At 50.5% G+C, this 18354-nt stretch overlaps 1 protein-coding gene and 1 pseudogene across 1 annotated transcript; one reads left to right on the forward strand and one right to left on the reverse strand.

Moving 5' to 3' along the window:
* Positions 1-5345: 5345 nt before the first annotated feature.
* On the forward strand, positions 5346-6175 carry LOC129148688 (eukaryotic translation initiation factor 1-like; annotated as a pseudogene).
* A 4413-nt stretch (positions 6176-10588) lies between these two features.
* Positions 10589-16821, reverse strand: LOC114229819 (mastin-like). The gene is made up of 5 exons (XM_054714579.1): positions 16761-16821; positions 16431-16611; positions 15966-16240; positions 11177-11334; positions 10589-11052 (listed from the first exon to the last, which is right to left on the reverse strand). Exons 1-5 carry the CDS (start codon positions 16819-16821, stop codon positions 10882-10884), a joined length of 846 nt encoding a protein of 281 aa, XP_054570554.1. The 3' UTR covers positions 10589-10881.
* Positions 16822-18354: the final 1533 nt, after the last annotated feature.

Genomic DNA, 18354 nt, shown 5'->3' on the forward strand with positions numbered 1-18354 from the left:
AAAGTTTCACAAACAGGAAACACAGCCCAACTCCAGTCAGAGGAACATAAATCCTAGTTATCTCAATCCTATTACCCAATCCATTATATCAGTTTCCACACACATGCACACACAAAAGCACAAGGCATTGCTAAGAGGCAAGGAAAACACAGGCTGAGGAGACAACGCAAGCAATGGGACCAGACTCAGGTATGGCAGAGATTTGGGGACTATCAGACAAGAGAATTTATACTGACTATGATAACATGCTAAAGGCTCTAATGGGAACATGAACATCATGCAAAACAGAGAGGCAATGTGGACAGAGAGATGAAAACTCTAAGGAGGAATGAAAAGGAAATGCTTGAGATCAAAAACATTGTAACAGAAATAATGTTATAATGTAAATTATAACAGAAAATCTCCCATTCAACATCTTGAGGGAGTCCTGGATAATGCAATTAGATCAAAAATAAATAAAGAAATAAAAAATGTACCAACTGGGAAGGAAGACATAAAAGTGTCTCTGTTTTGAAGATGCCATAATTATCTATTTAGAAAAATCACAAGGAACAAACTCTAAACAAATTTCTGGAACTAGTAAGGAGCTATATAGCAAGATTGCAGGATATAAAGTTAATATTAATTCAAATTGAGGCTCGGTGCACTAAATTCATGCATGGGGAAGGGGGGTCCCCTCTGCCCAGTCTTGCACCCTAACCAATTCAGGACCCATCGGGGGATGTTCAATTGACGGTTTAGGCCGATCCCGGGGATCAGGCCTAAACCAGCAGTCAGACATCCCTCTCACAATCTGGGACTGCTGGTTCCTAACTGCTCACCTGCCTGCCTCCCTGATTGCCCCTAACTGCCCCCCACCCCTGCCAGCCTGATCACCCCTAACCATCTCTGCCTGCTGACATGATCACCCCCAACTGTACCCCCTGCCTGCCTGGTCACTCCTCACTGCCCCCTTCTGCTGGCCTGGTTGCCCCCAACTGCCCTCCCTTGCAGGCCTGGACCCCTCCAAGGCCCACCCCCCTGCCAGCCTGGTCACCCCCACCTGCCCTCCCCTGAAGAACCGGTCACCCCCAACTGCCCCCCCTTCTGGCCTGGACACCCCTCACAGCCCCCCACTGCCGGCGTAGTTGTCCCACACAGCATGCTGTTCAGTCGTTTGGTCGTCCCTCACTGATGCCCCTGTCAGCCTCATTGCTCCATACAGCCTGCTGTCCAATCATTTGGTCATCCCTCACTGACCCCCCTGTCGGCCTGGTCACCCCACACAGCCTGCTGTTCAGTCATTTGGTTGTCCCTCACTGACCTCCCTGCTAGCCTGGTTGCCCCACACAGCCTGCTGTTCGATTGTTACTGTGAGGGTGTCCTGACCAATTTGCATATTACACTTTTATTAGTATAGATCAGTGATGGTGAACCTATGACACGCATGTCAGCACTGACACGCATAGCCCTTTCTGATGGCATGTGGCCGCTGAGGCGGCCGCATGCCGAGGATGAAACATTCGCTGCTCCTGAGGATGAAACATTTGCGACTTGGAGTTAACTCCAAGACTCTAGTCACAAATGTTTCATTCTCCCCTATTAGACACTCTGTGCTGGAGGTCTGTAGGCCAAAACAACAGAAGTCCGGCACAGAGTGTCTAGTTCTGGGACTTCCAGTTAAGCCGGGATCTTTGCCCTCACTTCTGCCGGCAGAGCAGGGAGCAGCAGAACGTAGCGGGGGACGCATCTCTGGGGGCCCTGCCATTACCAGTAACCAAATAGCAGTTAACTACAGCAACCATTATCTACTGTTCTGGGGTGTCATGGATTTCTAATCCATCATCACTGAGATAAGTTAGGGGGAGGCTGGGAGAGGCGAGGGTTTGTGGCATGCTATGGGTGCCGTTTCCCGCCATTAGAAATAGCGGCAGCCATTTTAATTCACATAAGGAACACCATCTTGCTCCATAGTGCAGACTCCATTTCACCACTATTACTGTTGTGCATCCTTATTAACCCCTATTTCTGCTTATTAACCCTGCCCTTTCCTAAAAGACAGTTATATGCACCATTTTGTGGTTAGTTAGGCTAGTTAACCCCTAATTGCCTGCAGGCCTAACAAGCTATCTATAATTCTATCTTCTGTCACTGCCCCCCTGATGGAGAACCCAAAAAATAAAAAACTAAGGTTAAGTAAAGGAAGTGGTAGTAGCAGTGGCCGACCCTTTCAAGAGACATGGACCGAGATGTATGGCTTTATAGAAAAAAATGGCAGATCATTTTGCGTTCTATGTACTGAAATGGTAGTAAGCAGAACATGGAATATAAATAGACTTTTTGAAACTAATCATTCCCAGCTCTTGGAAAAAAGTGAGGATGAAAGGAAGGAATACATTTCCAGGCAGCTACACCTTTATAAGAGCCAATCTAATTCCATCCTTAAATTTATGAAAGACTCTACAAATTTAACATCTGCAAGTTTGAGCATTGCTCACTCTATAGCTCAGCATGGAAAAGCGCTCAGTGAGGGAGAATTTATTAAAGAAACTCTCCTAAGATGTGTACCAGTTCTATTTCATGATATGCAGAATAAAGATGCAATTATTAAGAGAATATCTGAGTTACCACTCAGTAGAAATATCATAAAAGACCGAATAATGAGACTGAACACAAACATACAACATCAATTAAAGAGAGATGTAAGGAAGTGTAAATATTTTTCTATCTCTCTTGATGAAACTACTGATGTCACATCACATGCTCAGTTGGCCATTATTGGTCGATATTCTGATGGTCTCACAATGAGAGAAGAGTTGATAAAGTTAGTATCAGTGTCAACAAGTAAATCAGGAAGCGAAATATGTAAGGTTGTTATACAAACATTTCATGACCTAAGCATTGATATCTCTAAAGTTGTGTCAGTGACGACAGATGGGGCACCAAACATGGTGGGGGGGAAAGTTGGAGTTGTCAAATTGTTTACAGAAGCTATTGGACATCCAATTGTGCCTTTTCATTGTATTATCCATCAGGAGGCTTTATGTGCCAAGGCAGGATTCACCGACTTAAACGACTTAATGTCAGTTGTTACAAAAATAGTTAATTTAATAGCTGCTCGCCCCCTTCACAAGCGAGAATTTTCGGCACTTTTACTGGAGGTTGATTCACCTACAGTGGACTGCTGATGTACAATAATGTAAGATGGCTGAGCTGAGGCAAAGTTCTTGAGCGCTTTGTGGAGTGCTTTGAAGAAATTAAGGTATTTCTTGACGATAAGGATCTGGGAAACTTTACTCAGCTTAATGATGATAAGTGGGTCAACACCCTGATGTTTTTTACAGATCTCTCTGTTCATATTAATGAACTGAACTTAAAGTTACAAGGTTTTGGTAAAAGTATTGACGTTTTGTTTGGATACACAAAAGCTTTTGAAAGTAAAGTTAAAATTTTCTAGCAAGATGTAGAAACTAAAACTTATAAGTATTTTCCTCGAGTAACAAAGTATTTTGAGAAGGCCAGTGCAGCTGTACAAAATGAAATGGAACTCTTGCATATGAAGTACCAGCATGTTTTAGACTCGTTACTTGACCAGGTTAGTGATAGATTTAGTCAATTTAGAAGTCTAGAACAGACCATGAAAATAATTAAGTATCCCGATGTAGTAGTCTACAGTAGTTTGGAATTAAATGGTTTCCAATGGATGCAAATTGATGATTTGGAGATGCAACTTGCAAAATTTCAAGACAGTATCTGGGCTCAGGTGTTTGTCGACTTGAGGTCAAAGCTTGAGAATCTGGAAAGGTGCTGCTTGGAGAATCAAGAGGAGTGCCACTACGAACAGGAAATTTGGAGTGCCTGGAACCGACTACCAGACACTTTTAGCACCCTGAAAAATATAGCAATGGCTTTACTCACAATTTTTCCCTCTACATACTTTTGTGAGGCCTTATTCTCAACGTTAAATAATATCAAAACCAACAAGAGAAACAGATTGACAGATGAAGTTAGTAGCGCTTGCTTGGGCCTGAAGTGTACAAAATACCAACCTTCAATTGAAGATTTAGCCAATGAAATTCAGCAACAAAAAAGGCACTAATAGGCAGGTTAGTTAAAGAATTCCCCTTCCCCCTCACTTATCTTAGTTCACGGCACCCCACACAAGCTAAATAATATCAAGACCAACAAAAGAAACCTACTGACGGATGAACAAAGAAGTCACTAAGCAGGTAAGTTAAATATTTAGTTTTTGGTTTATTAAATACAATTATATATAGCAATTATACATTTATGTTATTTAAACTATAAATATTGCGAAATAATGTTTTTTCCTCAAAGTGACACACTACCCGAGTTATGCTCAGTTTTTTGGCGAAGTTTGATACACCAAGCTCAAAAGGTTGCCCATCACTGGTATAGATTGTTATACACTGCTATATACCAATAATGGAGAATTGAAATTTGAAATTAAAAGCAACGCCCTTCACTTTAGCATCCCCAAAATTAAGTACTTAAGAATAATTTAACATAATATGTACAAGATCTACCTATATAACTCTGATGAAAGAATCAAAGATCTGAATGAATGGAGAGATACCCATGTTCATAAATAGAAAGACAATATTATTAAGATGTCGTATCTTCCCAACTTGATCAGAGATTCAATACGACCCCAATCAAAACCCTAGAAAGTTATTTGGTGGATATCAACAAGCTGATTCTAAAGTTTATGTAGAAGGGCAAAGGACACAGAAAAGTCAATATGATATATAATTTTTAATCCTCATTCGAGATATGTTTTTGTTGATTTTATTTTTTAGAGAGAAGGAACAAGGGAGAGAGAGAAACATTGATGTGAGAGAGAAACATTAATCGGTTGTCTCCCATGCGGGCCCCGACTGGGATCAAACCCAAAACGTGGGTATGTGCCCTGATCTGGAATCAAACCTGCCACCTTTTTGTGTACGGGACAGTGCTCCAACCAATTGAACCACCTGGCTTGGGCAAAGCCAACTTGATATTGAAGAAAAAGAACAAAATTGGAGGGCTAACTTCAAGACTTACTACAGAGCTATAATAATATTGGTGAAAGAAGAGACACATAAATCAATAGACTAGAATGGAGAGCCCAGAAATGGACACATACAAATAGTCAACTGACCTTTGACAAAGAAGCAAAGGCAATTCCATGGGTAAAAGAGGCTCTGGAAGAGGGGCCGCACGCAAAAGAGATGAGACGAGAAACAATAATTTGGGCCCCAGTGACTGAGCCGACGCCGAGGACTCAGCAACCTCCCTCTTGAGCCCCCCTCGCTTCCCGATGCTCTGTCTCCCCTGCCCGCCTTCTCCCGCTGCAGCCTTCCGCTGGCCGTTTCCTCCGTGGAAAAGGAATCGTATCGTATGTCCGCTATCCAGAACCTCCACTCTTTAGACCCCTTTGCTGATGCAAGTAAGGGTGATGATGTGCTTCCCACTGGCACTGAGGATTCTGTCCACATAAGAATCCAACAGAGAAACGGCAGGAAGACCCTTACTACCGTCCCAGGGATCGCTGATGATTACGATAAAAGGAAACTAGTGAAGGCTTTAAGAAGAAATTTGCCGGCAATGGTACTGTCATTGAGCATCCAGAATGGGGAGAAGTAGTTCAGCTGCAGGGTGACCAGCGCAAGAACATATGCCAGTTCCTCGTCGAGATCGGACTGGCTAACGACGACCAGCCGAAGGTGCATGGGTTTTAAGGGCTTTGGGCTCACTGAAGCTTAAGTGGGGATTTCTTTGCATTGAGTGGAATTTCCCTTCTGTCCCTTGTCACAAGTTTAAAAACCTCACAGCTTGTATAATGTAACCACTTGGGGTCTGCTTTTACCTTGGACTAGTGTGACTCCTTCACGCAGTAAACTGAAAAGAGCCATGCTGTCTAGTGTTGAAGTCCCTCCTTTAAACAGAGGTCAAGCAGTGGGCGCCTGGCAGTGTCCAGCCTGAAACAGCAATACCGTGAGGTTTCAGCCAAGCCCTTGTCTGGCCAAAGCTCCTCACCAGAGATCCCTGCCCTCAGAGAATGTCACAGCCTGAACAGCCTTCAGTGAAGCTGAGAGGAGAGGGGTCAGGCAGCAGCGCCATGTGTACCACTAGAGGGAGCCTTCCTTAGCCAAAGATCTCCCCCTGACCAGGTGGATGGAGCTTAGAGCAGCCGGCCACCGACCCTCCAGGGAGGTGTAAGGGCTTCGGGCTTGCCACCAAGGTCTTTTGGACCCGACATATCCTAGCTCATTGTTGTCCAAACACCATAATTTGAGGCCAATCTTCTATCCGAGTTAAACTTTTGACAAGGGAACAAATTTCAAACTGAAGTGTCAGTCATGTAGCTAGCTGTAGAGCTTGCAACTTAATAGCAGCAGCTGCCCGATGCCATGTGAAGTAAAAGAAAAAAGATTTTTGGGGTTTTCTTTCCCTCCTTTAGTTTTAATGTTATGTTATATATTAAAACACTTATTTAAATAAAACTTGTTTTCAGAAACACCTGGAAAAAAACACAATAATTTGGAAATATTGGGGGACCAGGCTGGAGCCCAGCTCAAGAGGAAAGACTCTGCTTGGGCTCTGGGCTCGCCATCCTTTTATTCAGTTTGGGACACACCTATAGCCCTTAGGCAGGCAATTTCCAGTAACAGGCAGACTATCTTCTCAGTAAGGATTTACATGACTGTCTGGTGGGGAAGTTGCTTCAGCTACCATTGTCTCGACTAAACAGTGGGTGTACAGCCTTGACCTTTGCCAGAGCTCAAGGGTCACCAGCCTTCCTGGCTCCTTGTCCACATCTCTCTGCTAGTGAAGACAATGGGCGGCTTCCTGCACACATATGCCCACACACATGCAGAAGATGATGCATGGGCACACGTGGAGGGAGGCCCTAGGAGGCTCCGGGTGCAGGGAGCCTCAGCCTGGGGCTGAGAACTCAGTCATGGGTGGCAGTCTGCCTGCGGGGCCCTGGGCTTCCAGCCTTCTCTCCCAGCGGCCCTGGAGCCAGGGGAGCAGCCAGGCCACTGCACCTGGCGCCTCTTCTGGCAAAACTGATCACCTCAGGGGAACGCAATCCAACCACCAACCAAGACGCTGGGAATGTCCCACAGAGAGGCAGCGGGAACCTCCAGCTGCGGGGTCTATTTAGTAGGAGCCCAGCAGGCAAAACATAGGGAGCCCCGGTGATGCCAGTCAGGATTCCTACCCATTAGAACACGGTGGGTGTGGGGGTGTTCTAATGGGTAGGAATCCGGTGGGAACGGGTCCGGTTGTTGAGTGGAGGAACTGGGGATTAAGAAGTAAAAGAAAGAGAGAAAGACACAGAAATAGAAGCAGGCTGGGAGCTAGGTGGGAAGCCATTCTCTCTGATGGAGAGGCAGCGATGACCCTGAGCCATGCAGCACATTTATTTATACCCCCAATACCAGGAAGTAACACCAAAAACTTAGGATCAAAGGAGCTTATTTGCATTCTTAAGTAGGCCCTAGCATTCCTAGTGTTTGACTGGATTTACATATCTAGATCCTACCCTCCCGACACCTGGGCTGATATGAAGGCCAAGCTGATTACATGTCTCCACCTTCATGGGGAAATCTTTTCGAGATGCGGCTCTGCCAGTCGCCTCAGACTCAGCTGACAACAATTTAAAGAAATGCCCATGTGCCTTCTCAGGCGCTGTCTACAGGTGGGTACCCGGGTGCCTGGGCCTCCGGGAGGAGGGAGAGTGGAGAGTGGAGAGCCAGCAGGAGGAAGGAGGGGATGGTGGAGGGGGACCCCGACAGCCTGGGTGTCACAGGCTGGCACCCCCATGTCTAGGACAGAGGCCTGACTGTGGGAGGACAGCCAGCAGGAGAGGTGCCAGGGAGCAGCACACAGAACTCGGGGGCCTTGCTCAGAGCCCGGGGGGCACTGAGGAGAGGGGTGCTGCCTGGAAGCCGGTCACAGGCGCTGCCCTCGGTGAGGAGCAAAGCCGTCCTGTGGACACAGACCTGCGCTGTGGCCTGTGTCCCTCTGAGCGGTAGGGCAGAGTGAGTGAGATTCAGTGTCATTGTCAGTGTGGTCACAGTTGTCCTGAGGTTTGGTGGGGCCCGAATGGGACAGCCAGTGACATGAATGAGGGCCTCCACGAGCCATCCCTGCCCCGGGCCCCAAGACCTCCATTGTGACACGTGAGGACCCATGGACGCTGGCACACTGCTCCCCCACAGCACCCCCACCCGCCCTCGCTGTCCAGGTTCCACTGCGGTGTTGCAAAATGGGGCTGTTAGGTAACAGAAGCTGTGCCATTTGCCCACATGCCCTCAGCCTTCCCCTATTAGGGCTCGGACATCCTCATCCAGCTTTGATCCTGTCCCTGATGCCCACCCAGCCCCGCCCTCACTCTGTGTATCTATTCCTCTCACTCAGACCCAGCTCCCTGGGACCCCCAATGGTGGCCTGAGGCCAGAAGGACCCCTGCTCAGAGGAGGAGTGCAGAGCACTGCCCACCCTCCCTCCCACACACAGCTGCTGGCCTGAATGCCCACATACATGTTATCTCAGCGTTCCCTCTTCTTATCTTATTTTATTAATCCTCACCCCAGGGTATTTTTTTCCATTGACTTTTAGAGAGAGTGGAAGGGAAGGGGGGAGAAAAGAGAGAGAAAAGCACCAATGTGAGAGACATATCAATTGGTTGCCTCCTGCAGGCACCCCAACACGGGGCTGGAGATCAAACCTGCAACCAAGCACATACTCTTGACTGGGAATCAAACCCAGGCCTCTTCCCTCTATAGTCTGACACTCCAACCACTGAGCCAAACCAGCCAGGGCCCCTCTCTTCTTTCTTAAAATTATTTGCAGAAATACACCATGTCATAAATATAGAGATCATGACAGCTTTGTTTTTCCTCCTCTTTAATTTTATCCCATCCCTCTCCCCTCTTCCCTCTCCCCTTGGGCTACCACCCACTTGTTCTCTATATCTATGGGTCTATTTCTGTTTTCTTAGTTCATTTCTTTTGTTTTGTTTTTTTTTAGATTGCACATATGAGTTGCAGATTTCTCAACATCTTTGCAAACATGTGGTTTTATTGCACTATTTTATTTTCCCCAATCTGATGAGTGTGAAACTGTATGTCCTTTTATTTCCCTCAGTATTCCAGTCAATGCCTATGGCCACTCAGGTGTGTCTTTTGAGAATGGCATGCAGTGTTTTTCTTTCCATTAATGCTTTGTTCCCTTTGTCCCACACCATTCCTCTGAATTACTATTTCTTCTTCCTGGAATAAATCCTTAAATAGTTCTTTTCATGAGTGCCTGCAGGTGATAAGACACTCTTCCTGTCTTCTGTTTTGTAATATCACTACTTTTTCCTCAATATTGTGTGACAGTTTATCTGGGAATAAAATTTTATGTTGATGGTGATTTTTCCTCACCACTTCAAAGGAATTGCTCCAGGTTCTCCTTCCACCTCCTGTTGCTCATCAGAAATCCCCTGAGTCTGATGGTCATTTCTTTTCAGGTTAAACTCTCACTTGTCTCTTCTGGCTTTTAATGTTGACATTTTGCAGTTTTACTGAAATGGGTTTAGGTGAGAATTTATTTGTATTTATTCTGCTGAATTTTCACAGGGCACTTTCCATTGAAGGTTCACCATTTTTTCCTTGATTCTAGAAAATTCTCAGATATTTTTGTACCAATACCACGTTTTAGTTTTTCCAAACAGTTTTTTTAAGTTCTTAATAAGGGGTTCTGAATCTCTAACAAGCCTCTGAAGTTGGAGGCTTTCAAACCATCTACAAAGATGTTCTTTCATATTTTAAGGGATATTTTTTAGATTCCTCTGTTTCTGATATGCTGATGTTGAAAACCAAACAAGCCAACATTCAAGCACACATTGAATGGCCCTCCGCCCCTCAAACCCCTTCCAAACTCACGCCTCTCTGTCCCTACCACCTCTGTCCCCACCACCTCTGTCCCTCTTCCCGGAGTCCCTTCCCCCCATGCCCACCTTTGCTCATGCTTCATGAGCTGAGCCTGGCAGCTCAGCCCCATCAAACCCTCCCAGCTCGACCAGGCTGGCTGGTCACGCCCTGTATCCCTCTAGCTCTGTCTTCAGCACTCACCTCCACACCATGTCCCACACTCACTGCAGTGCTGTGTTTATGTCTGTCCTCACCTCCCTGTGGGTTCCAGGAGCCCAGGAACCCACTCAGTGAACTCCTTCCCCTGAGACCTTGTCCATGCTGTGCACATTTGATCAAGGATAATTAAGAGAGGGAGGGGGTGAAGGAGGGGAGGAGGGAAGACAAATAAGAAGAAACAAGTAGGAAATAAGAGAGAGAGAACATAGAAGAGCAGAAAGAGAAAATAAAAAAGCAGAAAAAGGAGGGAGGGGAGGAAGTAAGGACAAGGAAAGTGGAGGGATGGAGGCAGGGACACTGGGACAAGCATAACCCGCATGAGCTCCCAGAAATGCCATCACATGGAACTGTACCCTGGAAAACCTCCTCACACCCAGACACGGAGACCAGGGACCCGGGGACCTCTCAGGGAGGCCCCCACTGTGCCCTCAGTCAACACCATGAGGAGTCCATGCCACCATCTCAAGCCACGGTTTGGAGCTGGCTTTTCCAAGTTTAGGAATCAGAGGGTGAGCAGGAGGCCATGGGCACAGACCCCTTATCCTGGACCACCCTCCTGTGAGAGGCACCAGCCTTTGGAGCATCTTCCTGTGTCTGCCACCCTAAAGTCAGGAAAGGTGGGGGACCCAGAGGGCAGGAGGGTGAGACGAAGGGTGAGGAGGTTGGGAGGAAGAGGCTGGAATTGGGAAAGCAGCAGGGGTGTCAACAAGGAAGATGGAGGGTCCCCCATCATGGGAACCCTGCCTGGCCTCTTCTAGGATCCAGGGGGCGGAGGAACATACTTCCGGATCCAAGAAATGTAGCTCGTCACCCGGGCATACACCCCAGGGAAGTCGCAATGACCACAGATGTATCCCCAGCTCACAATCCCTACCTGGACCCAGGTGCATTTCCAGCTGCACACCAGAGGACCCCCAGAGTCACCCTGTGGGGAGAGGCAGGACTCAGTGAACATCTCCACACGGGCCCCTGCATGGAGCTTCTGAGTCCCAATTCCACCGGGCTAGGAGGGGAAGGAGGACAGAGGACAGGGACAGGTGGGGTCTCACCTGGCAGGAGTCCTGGCCCTCACTCCCAGCACACAGCATGTCCTCCTTGATGATCTGGCCAGTGTTGTTGGAAGAGTTCTGGTAGCACTGGTTACAGACCCTGTTCCCCACAATGGGAACCATCACCTCCTGCAGCTGGTAGGGCCAGGGCAGCAGAGCTGTGGGGAGGGGCTGGCTGAGAACTAGGGCTGGTCCAGGCTTCTGCTTCTTCCCAATGACCAGGTACTCCTTCCCCTCCTCTGGGCCACCCTGGCCTTCAGCGAAAAGCACAGGGAGTCCCTCTGTGGGCCCTGACCCTGGGGTCTAGAAGGAGCTACACCTGGCCCTGGGACTTAGCCTCCCATCGGCCACTAAGCCCATTCAGTTCTGGACGCAGCACTTCATCATCCAAAGTCTGGTCTCCACATGCCTGAGGGTAGGCACTGAGGAGAGAGTGTTATCCCAGGATTTTTCTCCTTCAAAAGGAATGAATCAAGGACTCATCCCAGAGAAATGCATCATAACAAGAAGGAAAGAAATACTTCTGCGCTGAGGGGTTGGGTTTTCATTCTGATTTAGGGACCTGGGCACTGTGAGATCACCACAGGCCCTGCCTCTCGCTCCCAGACTGACTCAAGAGGACAATCAGTTCCAAACACCCCCACGGAGTGTGGGGAGGACCCAGGGAGAACCTCGGGAGGGCCTGTCAGCCTGTCAGAGTAAACACCTGTGTCCTCAGTGTCCATGAATCTGATCATGAAACCCCAGCTTTGCACATATTTAGGCTCAAAAGGAAATCCCCCCTCTAATAACCAAATGTAGAATTCGCACATGACCCAGAAATTCTACTCCTAGTCTATTCCCAAAGAATTGAAAACAGGGATCCAAGATGGTGACAGAGTAGGTGGAAGTTATACTCACCTCCTCCCAGGACCAAATCAGAATTACAGCTACATTATAGACAATCAATCTGAATAACCAACTGAAGACTGGCTGAAAAGTTATCATTAAGGACACATAGAAGAAGCCACATGGAGACGGGTAGGGCGGGTGGAGACACAGAAAGGGCAGGAATTGAGATTTAGGAGAGACACCGCAGTTGCAAAGGTCCCCTCTGAGAAGGGAGGGGTCTCCACTCCCTCCTGAGCTGCGCAGCCTGGAACACCAGTGCCTGGAAGAGGAGCTACACAACATCTGGCTGTGAACATCAGTGGGGACTGCACTTGCCAGAGTGAGACAGGAGACTGCTAGGAACCCAGATGCCCTTTTAAAGGGCCAGTGCACAAACATCTCATTTGCAGGTAATCAACCTGGGCTCCAGCAGAGCGAAAGTGGCTCAGAGTGGATGGCAGTCACACAGGGAGAGATTGAGTTGTATGGCTTTGGAGAGAGGCCTGGAGGGGCAGCCTCCATTATTCAGGACTGAGTCCCTCTCCCACACTGCCCACAGATGCCATCTCTCCTCAGTTGAACACTACCCTCCATAGGGCATCAGCCTGGGAAAATGCACTTGACCCTCTCCCCCACTCCAAGCTCCCAGTGATCCCGCCCTACCAAGCTCCTGCCCTGCAGGGGAGTCTGCTAGCTGCATCCAGCCTGGGCCCATACACTCTTTCTCAAAAGCATCTCCAGGCGGTCTGAGCAGACTCCAGGGCTGTTGGAGACACACAGGTGGAGACTGAGTTGTGTGTCTCTGAGGCGAGGGCCATTTTCCCCAGGCACCAGGACTAGCTCCACTGTGCAGAGCCCTCCCTCCTCACTGCCAAATCCTAATGTGCTGAGCCTGATGAACTCTACTGTCCTCATCCTGACGACTCCCTGAGACGCTACCCCACTGCAAAGATGTGAAGACCCCAGGTGGTGGTGAGTGGTGGGTGGTGGGTGGTGGGTTGCGGGTGATGGGAGGTGAGTGGTGGGTGGTAGGTGGTGGAAGTTGGGTGGTGGGTTGTGGGTAGTGGGTGGTGAGTGGTGGGTGGTGGGTGGTAGGTGGTAGATGGTGGGTCATGGGTGGTGAGTGGTGGGTGGTGGGTGGTGAATGGCCTTGGTGTGCCCTGAGGCTTCTGTTGAGTGGTGTCAGACCCATCACTGGTGCTGACTTTGAACTATATCAACCCTATGAACACCACTCGCTCCAACCCAATGACTCATTGAGAAACTACCTCATGCAAATCAACTACAATAGCGGGGCTCACCTCACCCACACAAGGGACATTCCTGGGGCACCAGCTTAGCTGGAGGCTCTTTCAGTGGCACAGCCAATGGCAACTGGCAGGCAGAGGCAGACATTGGGGTGCTCTGGGCCTTTTGTGTCCTGACGCAGGTCTGGTATTGCTGGGAATCAGCCTCAGTATGCAGCTTGGCCCCTCCCATGTACACCCAGGCCTAGCAGAGGGAGCCACCAACTGTGGAGCACTTTGTAGCTTCTAACAGGTAGCCCAGGATTGGTCGCAGGCAGGGTCTGACATTGACCTGCACCAGAGTGCCCCCCAGAGGCCCCAGAACCAGCCCACATCAGAGTACAACCCAATTAGCTCCACAAGGGCACACTCAAAGGGAGATCTCCGCAGGCTCCCGACCCTGCTGCGGCACATTCTGCTTCATGGGGTCAGCCTACTCACAGCAGCTCATACAGTGTGATCAGGGTCATTACTCACAGCCAGTCAGCTTGAGGGTCAACCCTACCTACAACAGGCCAACAACAATCAAGACTCAACTACAACAGCAGGGTTCACACAGCCCACACCAGGGACATTCCTGGGGCACCCAGCTTAGGGAATCAGGGAGACTGCACCACTGAGCTCCACAGGACGAGTACCCCAAAAAGCCACCCTACCAAGACTGGGGGACATAGCAGATCTACCTAACACAGAGAAACACATACAGAGAGGCGGCCAAAATGGGGGGAAAAAGAAGCATGCCCCAAATGAAAGGACAGGAGAAATCCCCAGGAAAAGAACTAAGTGAAATGGAGACAAGCAATGTACCTGATTCAGAGTTCAAAACAATGGTTCTAAGGGTGCTCAAGGAACGTAGGGGAAGGGTTGATGAACTCAGTGAGGACTGCAACAAAGGGACAGTAAGCATTAAAAAGGGCATAGAAACCATAAGAGAAAACATGGTCAGAAATAAAAGATACGAGATCTGAAATGATTACACTAGAAGGAATAATAGCAGATGAGATAAAGCACAAAATGGAATCAGCAATTTAAATGACAAGCTGATTGAAAAATACCTAATCAGAGAGAAAAAAAAAAAAAGAATTTTTAAAATGAGGATAGTTTGCCGAAACTGGTTTGGCTCAGTGGATAGAGCGTTGGTCTGCGGACTGAAAGGTCCCAGGTTCGATTCTGGTCAAGGGCATGTACATTGGTTGCGGGCACATACCCAGTGGGGGATGTGCAGAAGGCAGCTGGTCGATGTTCCTCTCTCATTGATGTTGCTAGCTCTCTGTCCCTCTCCCTTCCTCTCTGTAAAAAATCAATAAAAATATATTTAAAATGAGGATAGTTTAAGGGACCTTTGGGACAGCAGTCGCCAACCAGAGGTCCGCGGACCACTGCTGGTCTGTGAGGTCCGAAAGGTTGGCAACCACTGCTCTGGGACAACATAAAGCAAAAGTAGGCTTACGGTTATGAGTAGGCGAAATACAGAGTTTATTCTTGCATTATTATTTATTAATTATTGCACTATTTTTCATATGAACAACTATAAACCTACTTTTGTCCCACGCTGTTTGTACAATGAAATAAATACTGGACCATAAAAAAAGAAATCTTACAATCATGCTAAGTGAAATAAGTCAGTCAGAGAAAGACAAATGCCATATGATTTCACCTCTATGTGGAATCTAAAGAATAAAATAAACAAACAAAAGAGAAACAGGCTCATAGATACAGGGACAGACTGATGGTTGCCAGAGCAGGGCGGGCGGGGGGGGGGTGCGTTTAGGGGGCTGAGTGAAAAAGGGGAGGGGATTAAAAAATACAAATTGGTAGCTACAAAACAGTCACAGGGATTATGAAGTACAGATTAGGGAATGTAGTCAATAATATTGTCATAGCCATGTATGCTGCCAGGTAGGTATGGAACTATGAGGGGTGGGGGGACATTTGTAAAGTATATGATTGTCTAACCACTGTGCGCACACCTGAAACTAATACAAAATAATTCTGAATATAAACTGCAACTGGAAAATGTTTTAAACGACTTGAGAACAGGTGCTCTGGCGGTGCTTGAACACACAGGTTCACAGCAGCATGACTGACAACAGCCAGAAGGCGGCACCAGTCCCTCATGCAGGAAAGTACGACAAAACGCTCCCCCCACCCAGTGGATGTTACTGGGCCACAAAGAGAAATGCAGTTCTCACACAGGTTACAGCAGAGCTGGGCCTGGAAGGCGACATGCTATTGGAAAGAAGACAAACACGCGAAAGCCACACGTTGCACGATTCACATTCTATGAAGCGTCCAGAACAGGTGAATGCACAGAAGTAGAAAGCAGCTCCGTGGTGGCCAGAGCCTGGGGAAGGGGAGTTACCGTTTCCTGGAGACCAAGCTGCGCTTGCGAGGACGAGAAGTTCTGGAAGGGGTGGTGGTGAGGGCTGCACAACATGCTGACTGCACTGAATTCCACGGAACTGTCACGTGCCCATGTCAGGTACATTGTGATGCACATTGTGCCACAATAAAAAGGTGGAGGTTCCCCCAAATTGCTGAGAACAAAGTATTTTCCGCAAAGCCACAGCCACACCTCCAGCGGCTGCCCTGTGTCTCCCTCCGCACTCCCAGCAGGTCCCCCTGAGCCTCACCTCCGAGGCTGCTGTCACCCCAGCCGCTCACCCAGCACATCTTCCTCTCAGGGACCTTCAGCCAGGCAGGTGGGAGGGGGACCAGGCTGAGGTGCTCCGAGAGTGCCACAGGGGCCTCCAGTTTCAGCAGGGCGACGTCCGCGCCCCCCTCTGCAGACAGGCTCTGGTTGAACTTGGGGTGGCGGACGATCTTAGTCACATTGGTCAGTGTGTCACGGTCATAGAGTCTCAGCTGCCCAACTTGAACCCTGAGGCCATAAGCCTCCACGTCCTCCCTGGGGGAGGGACCAGGAGCCTCTCAGAGGAGCCTCCGGGGCAGGGCCAGTGTGGGCACAGCAGCAGGGGTGGGGCTCACTGACAGCGGCTCTCCCCAGACCCAGGGCCCTGCCCACAGCCCACCTCCATCACCCCTCCGTGTGTTTCCCTCCCCACCCCTGCCAGGGGGCCTCGGGCTGCGTGGCTCACCGCTGGGTGCAGTGGGCTGCGGTCAGCACCCACTGGTGGTGGATGAGGGAGCCCCCACACAGGTGCTGCCACAGCTCCAGCTCCTTATTGTACCGTCGGACGCTGACCAGCCAAGGCCATCTCCCAGCGGGGGCATTGTGCGCCCCCACGGTGCCACCCCGCTGCCTCCCTGAGCCGGGTTCTGGGAACAAAGGGGACACCATCATAGACCCCAGCAGGGCCCCTCGCTCTCAGTCTCCCCCAGGACAAACCAAGGAGTCCCACCCTGAGTTGGTGCTGAGGGGCCTGGGCAGCCTGAGCAGAAGATGGGGACAGCGCATGAGGACTCACCTGGGAACAAGGGCACGGAGAACCCCAGGCCTGGGAGGCTCAGGAGCAGCAGCCACAGCATCTGCGAGGATGGCAGGGGCCTGGCTGAGGCCACCAGGGTCTGGGGTCCCCGTGGGGAGATGGAGAAGCCAGGGTCTGGGCTGGGGCTTCCTCACCTTGAGGGACTCTCCTTGGGACCCTCTCTGCACCACTTCATCCCCTGGCACAGGAAGGGGAAGGCAGGGGGCCCCCTGCCTGGGCCATGGGCAGAGAGAGCTCCTCCTTTCTCAGGCCCACCCCAGGTCAGGGAGTCAGTCAGCAGGCATCGAGGAGCTGCTGCTGGCCCCTGGGGCTGCCTCCCCCGGACCTGCCCCCTGGCTGTCACTGGGCAGCAGCCCCTCTAGCTGCAGGGATCTCAGCCACAAACCCAGCCAGGCCGTGGCATGAGCAGGGAGAGCGTGCCAAGAGGTGCAGGTTTGCTGGCAGAAGCCCCGGAGCGGGGCCCAGGCAGGCGGGCCCAGGCAGGCAGAGACCCAGAGCTGCTGCTGGGCCCTCGAGCCACGGGGCAGCCCCTGGATCCGCTGAGCCCTGTGAGGCAGCGTGGAGCCGCCATCTGACTAGAGCATGCCTTCTGCCTGGCACTGGGCCTGAGGCCACCCTCACTGCCCCCAGCAGACGCCATGCACACTGCCCTCTGCAGGGGGCTCTCAGAGCTGCACCGAGAGGGGCTTTCATGGGTACAAACAGGGAGAAGCACCTGGGATGCAGGTGGACAGAGCAAAGCTGGGCAGAGGGCGAGGCTGGAGCACAATGCAGGCTGATGCCCCCTGACCAGCCCACAGGAGACCCAGTAGCGGCCCCCACAGGACACAAGGCCAGCCCCTGCCTCCTCCTGCACAGCCAAGCGGGACCTGATGGGGCAAGGCAGCCAGAGGAGCTGCCAGGCCTCCCAACTGAGGCCGACAGGGCCTTCACTGTCCACCGAGACCCCCACCCTTTGCTCCCAACTGGGACTCTGGGGCTCACCTGGTAGCAGAACCCAGACCCCCATCCCTGAGGGGCTGAGCTCTGGGCACAGGGACGTCTCAGGCCGGGTGGCTGCACGTGTCCACCTGCCATCACATGGACAAGGGGGCATCAAGGGACACCCAAGGCCCTACCGTCCCTGCACCCCATTGTGACACAGCAGCCCTGCCTCTGCCTGGCGGTCAGTGTCATTGTCCCCACCAAGGTGGCGGCACGGTTTGCTCCCTGGCCCCAGACACCAGGAGCTCCATGTACCCAGAAACCAGCTGTAACTCCATCTCAGGAACATTCCTCAGTGCCGGCTGCACGGCCCGCAGTGTCATGCCCCCGGGGGCTGGCCCATCACCAATACCTTTACCGCCATTGTGTCTGCGGCTCCTGTGACACCAGTGCAGCCCGGACCTGCAGCGGTGCCCTGTCTGGCTCTGGGAGCGCTGAGCGGCAGCCTCCGTGTGGCCAGCGTCCCGGGCTGGAGGGCCCTGTGCGGTGTGGAGCTCGCTGCTTTGCTGAGAGGTGCAGAGGCCCTCATGGCCTGTGGTGATGGGGGAGCCCCTGGGTACTGGGCCGTGGGATCCTAAAGCTTTCCTGT

This window comes from Eptesicus fuscus, chromosome 4 (assembly GCF_027574615.1).
Source record: "Eptesicus fuscus isolate TK198812 chromosome 4, DD_ASM_mEF_20220401, whole genome shotgun sequence".
Taxonomy (NCBI): Eukaryota; Metazoa; Chordata; class Mammalia; order Chiroptera; family Vespertilionidae; genus Eptesicus; species Eptesicus fuscus.

Bases quoted from the DNA above. Each gene is read 5' to 3' on its own strand.
- LOC114229819 (XM_054714579.1), bottom strand. From the start codon at position 16,821: ATGCTGTGGCTGCTGCTCCTGAGCCTCCCAGGCCTGGGGTTCTCCGTG. The intron at 16,612-16,760 runs GTGAGTCCTCAT...CTTTGTTCCCAG, and splicing joins CTCCGTGCCCTTGTTCCCAG to AACCCGGCTCAGGGAGGCAG. The intron at 11,053-11,176 runs GTGAGACCCCAC...CTCTCCCCACAG, and splicing joins AGGGCCAGGACTCCTGCCAG to GGTGACTCTGGGGGTCCTCT.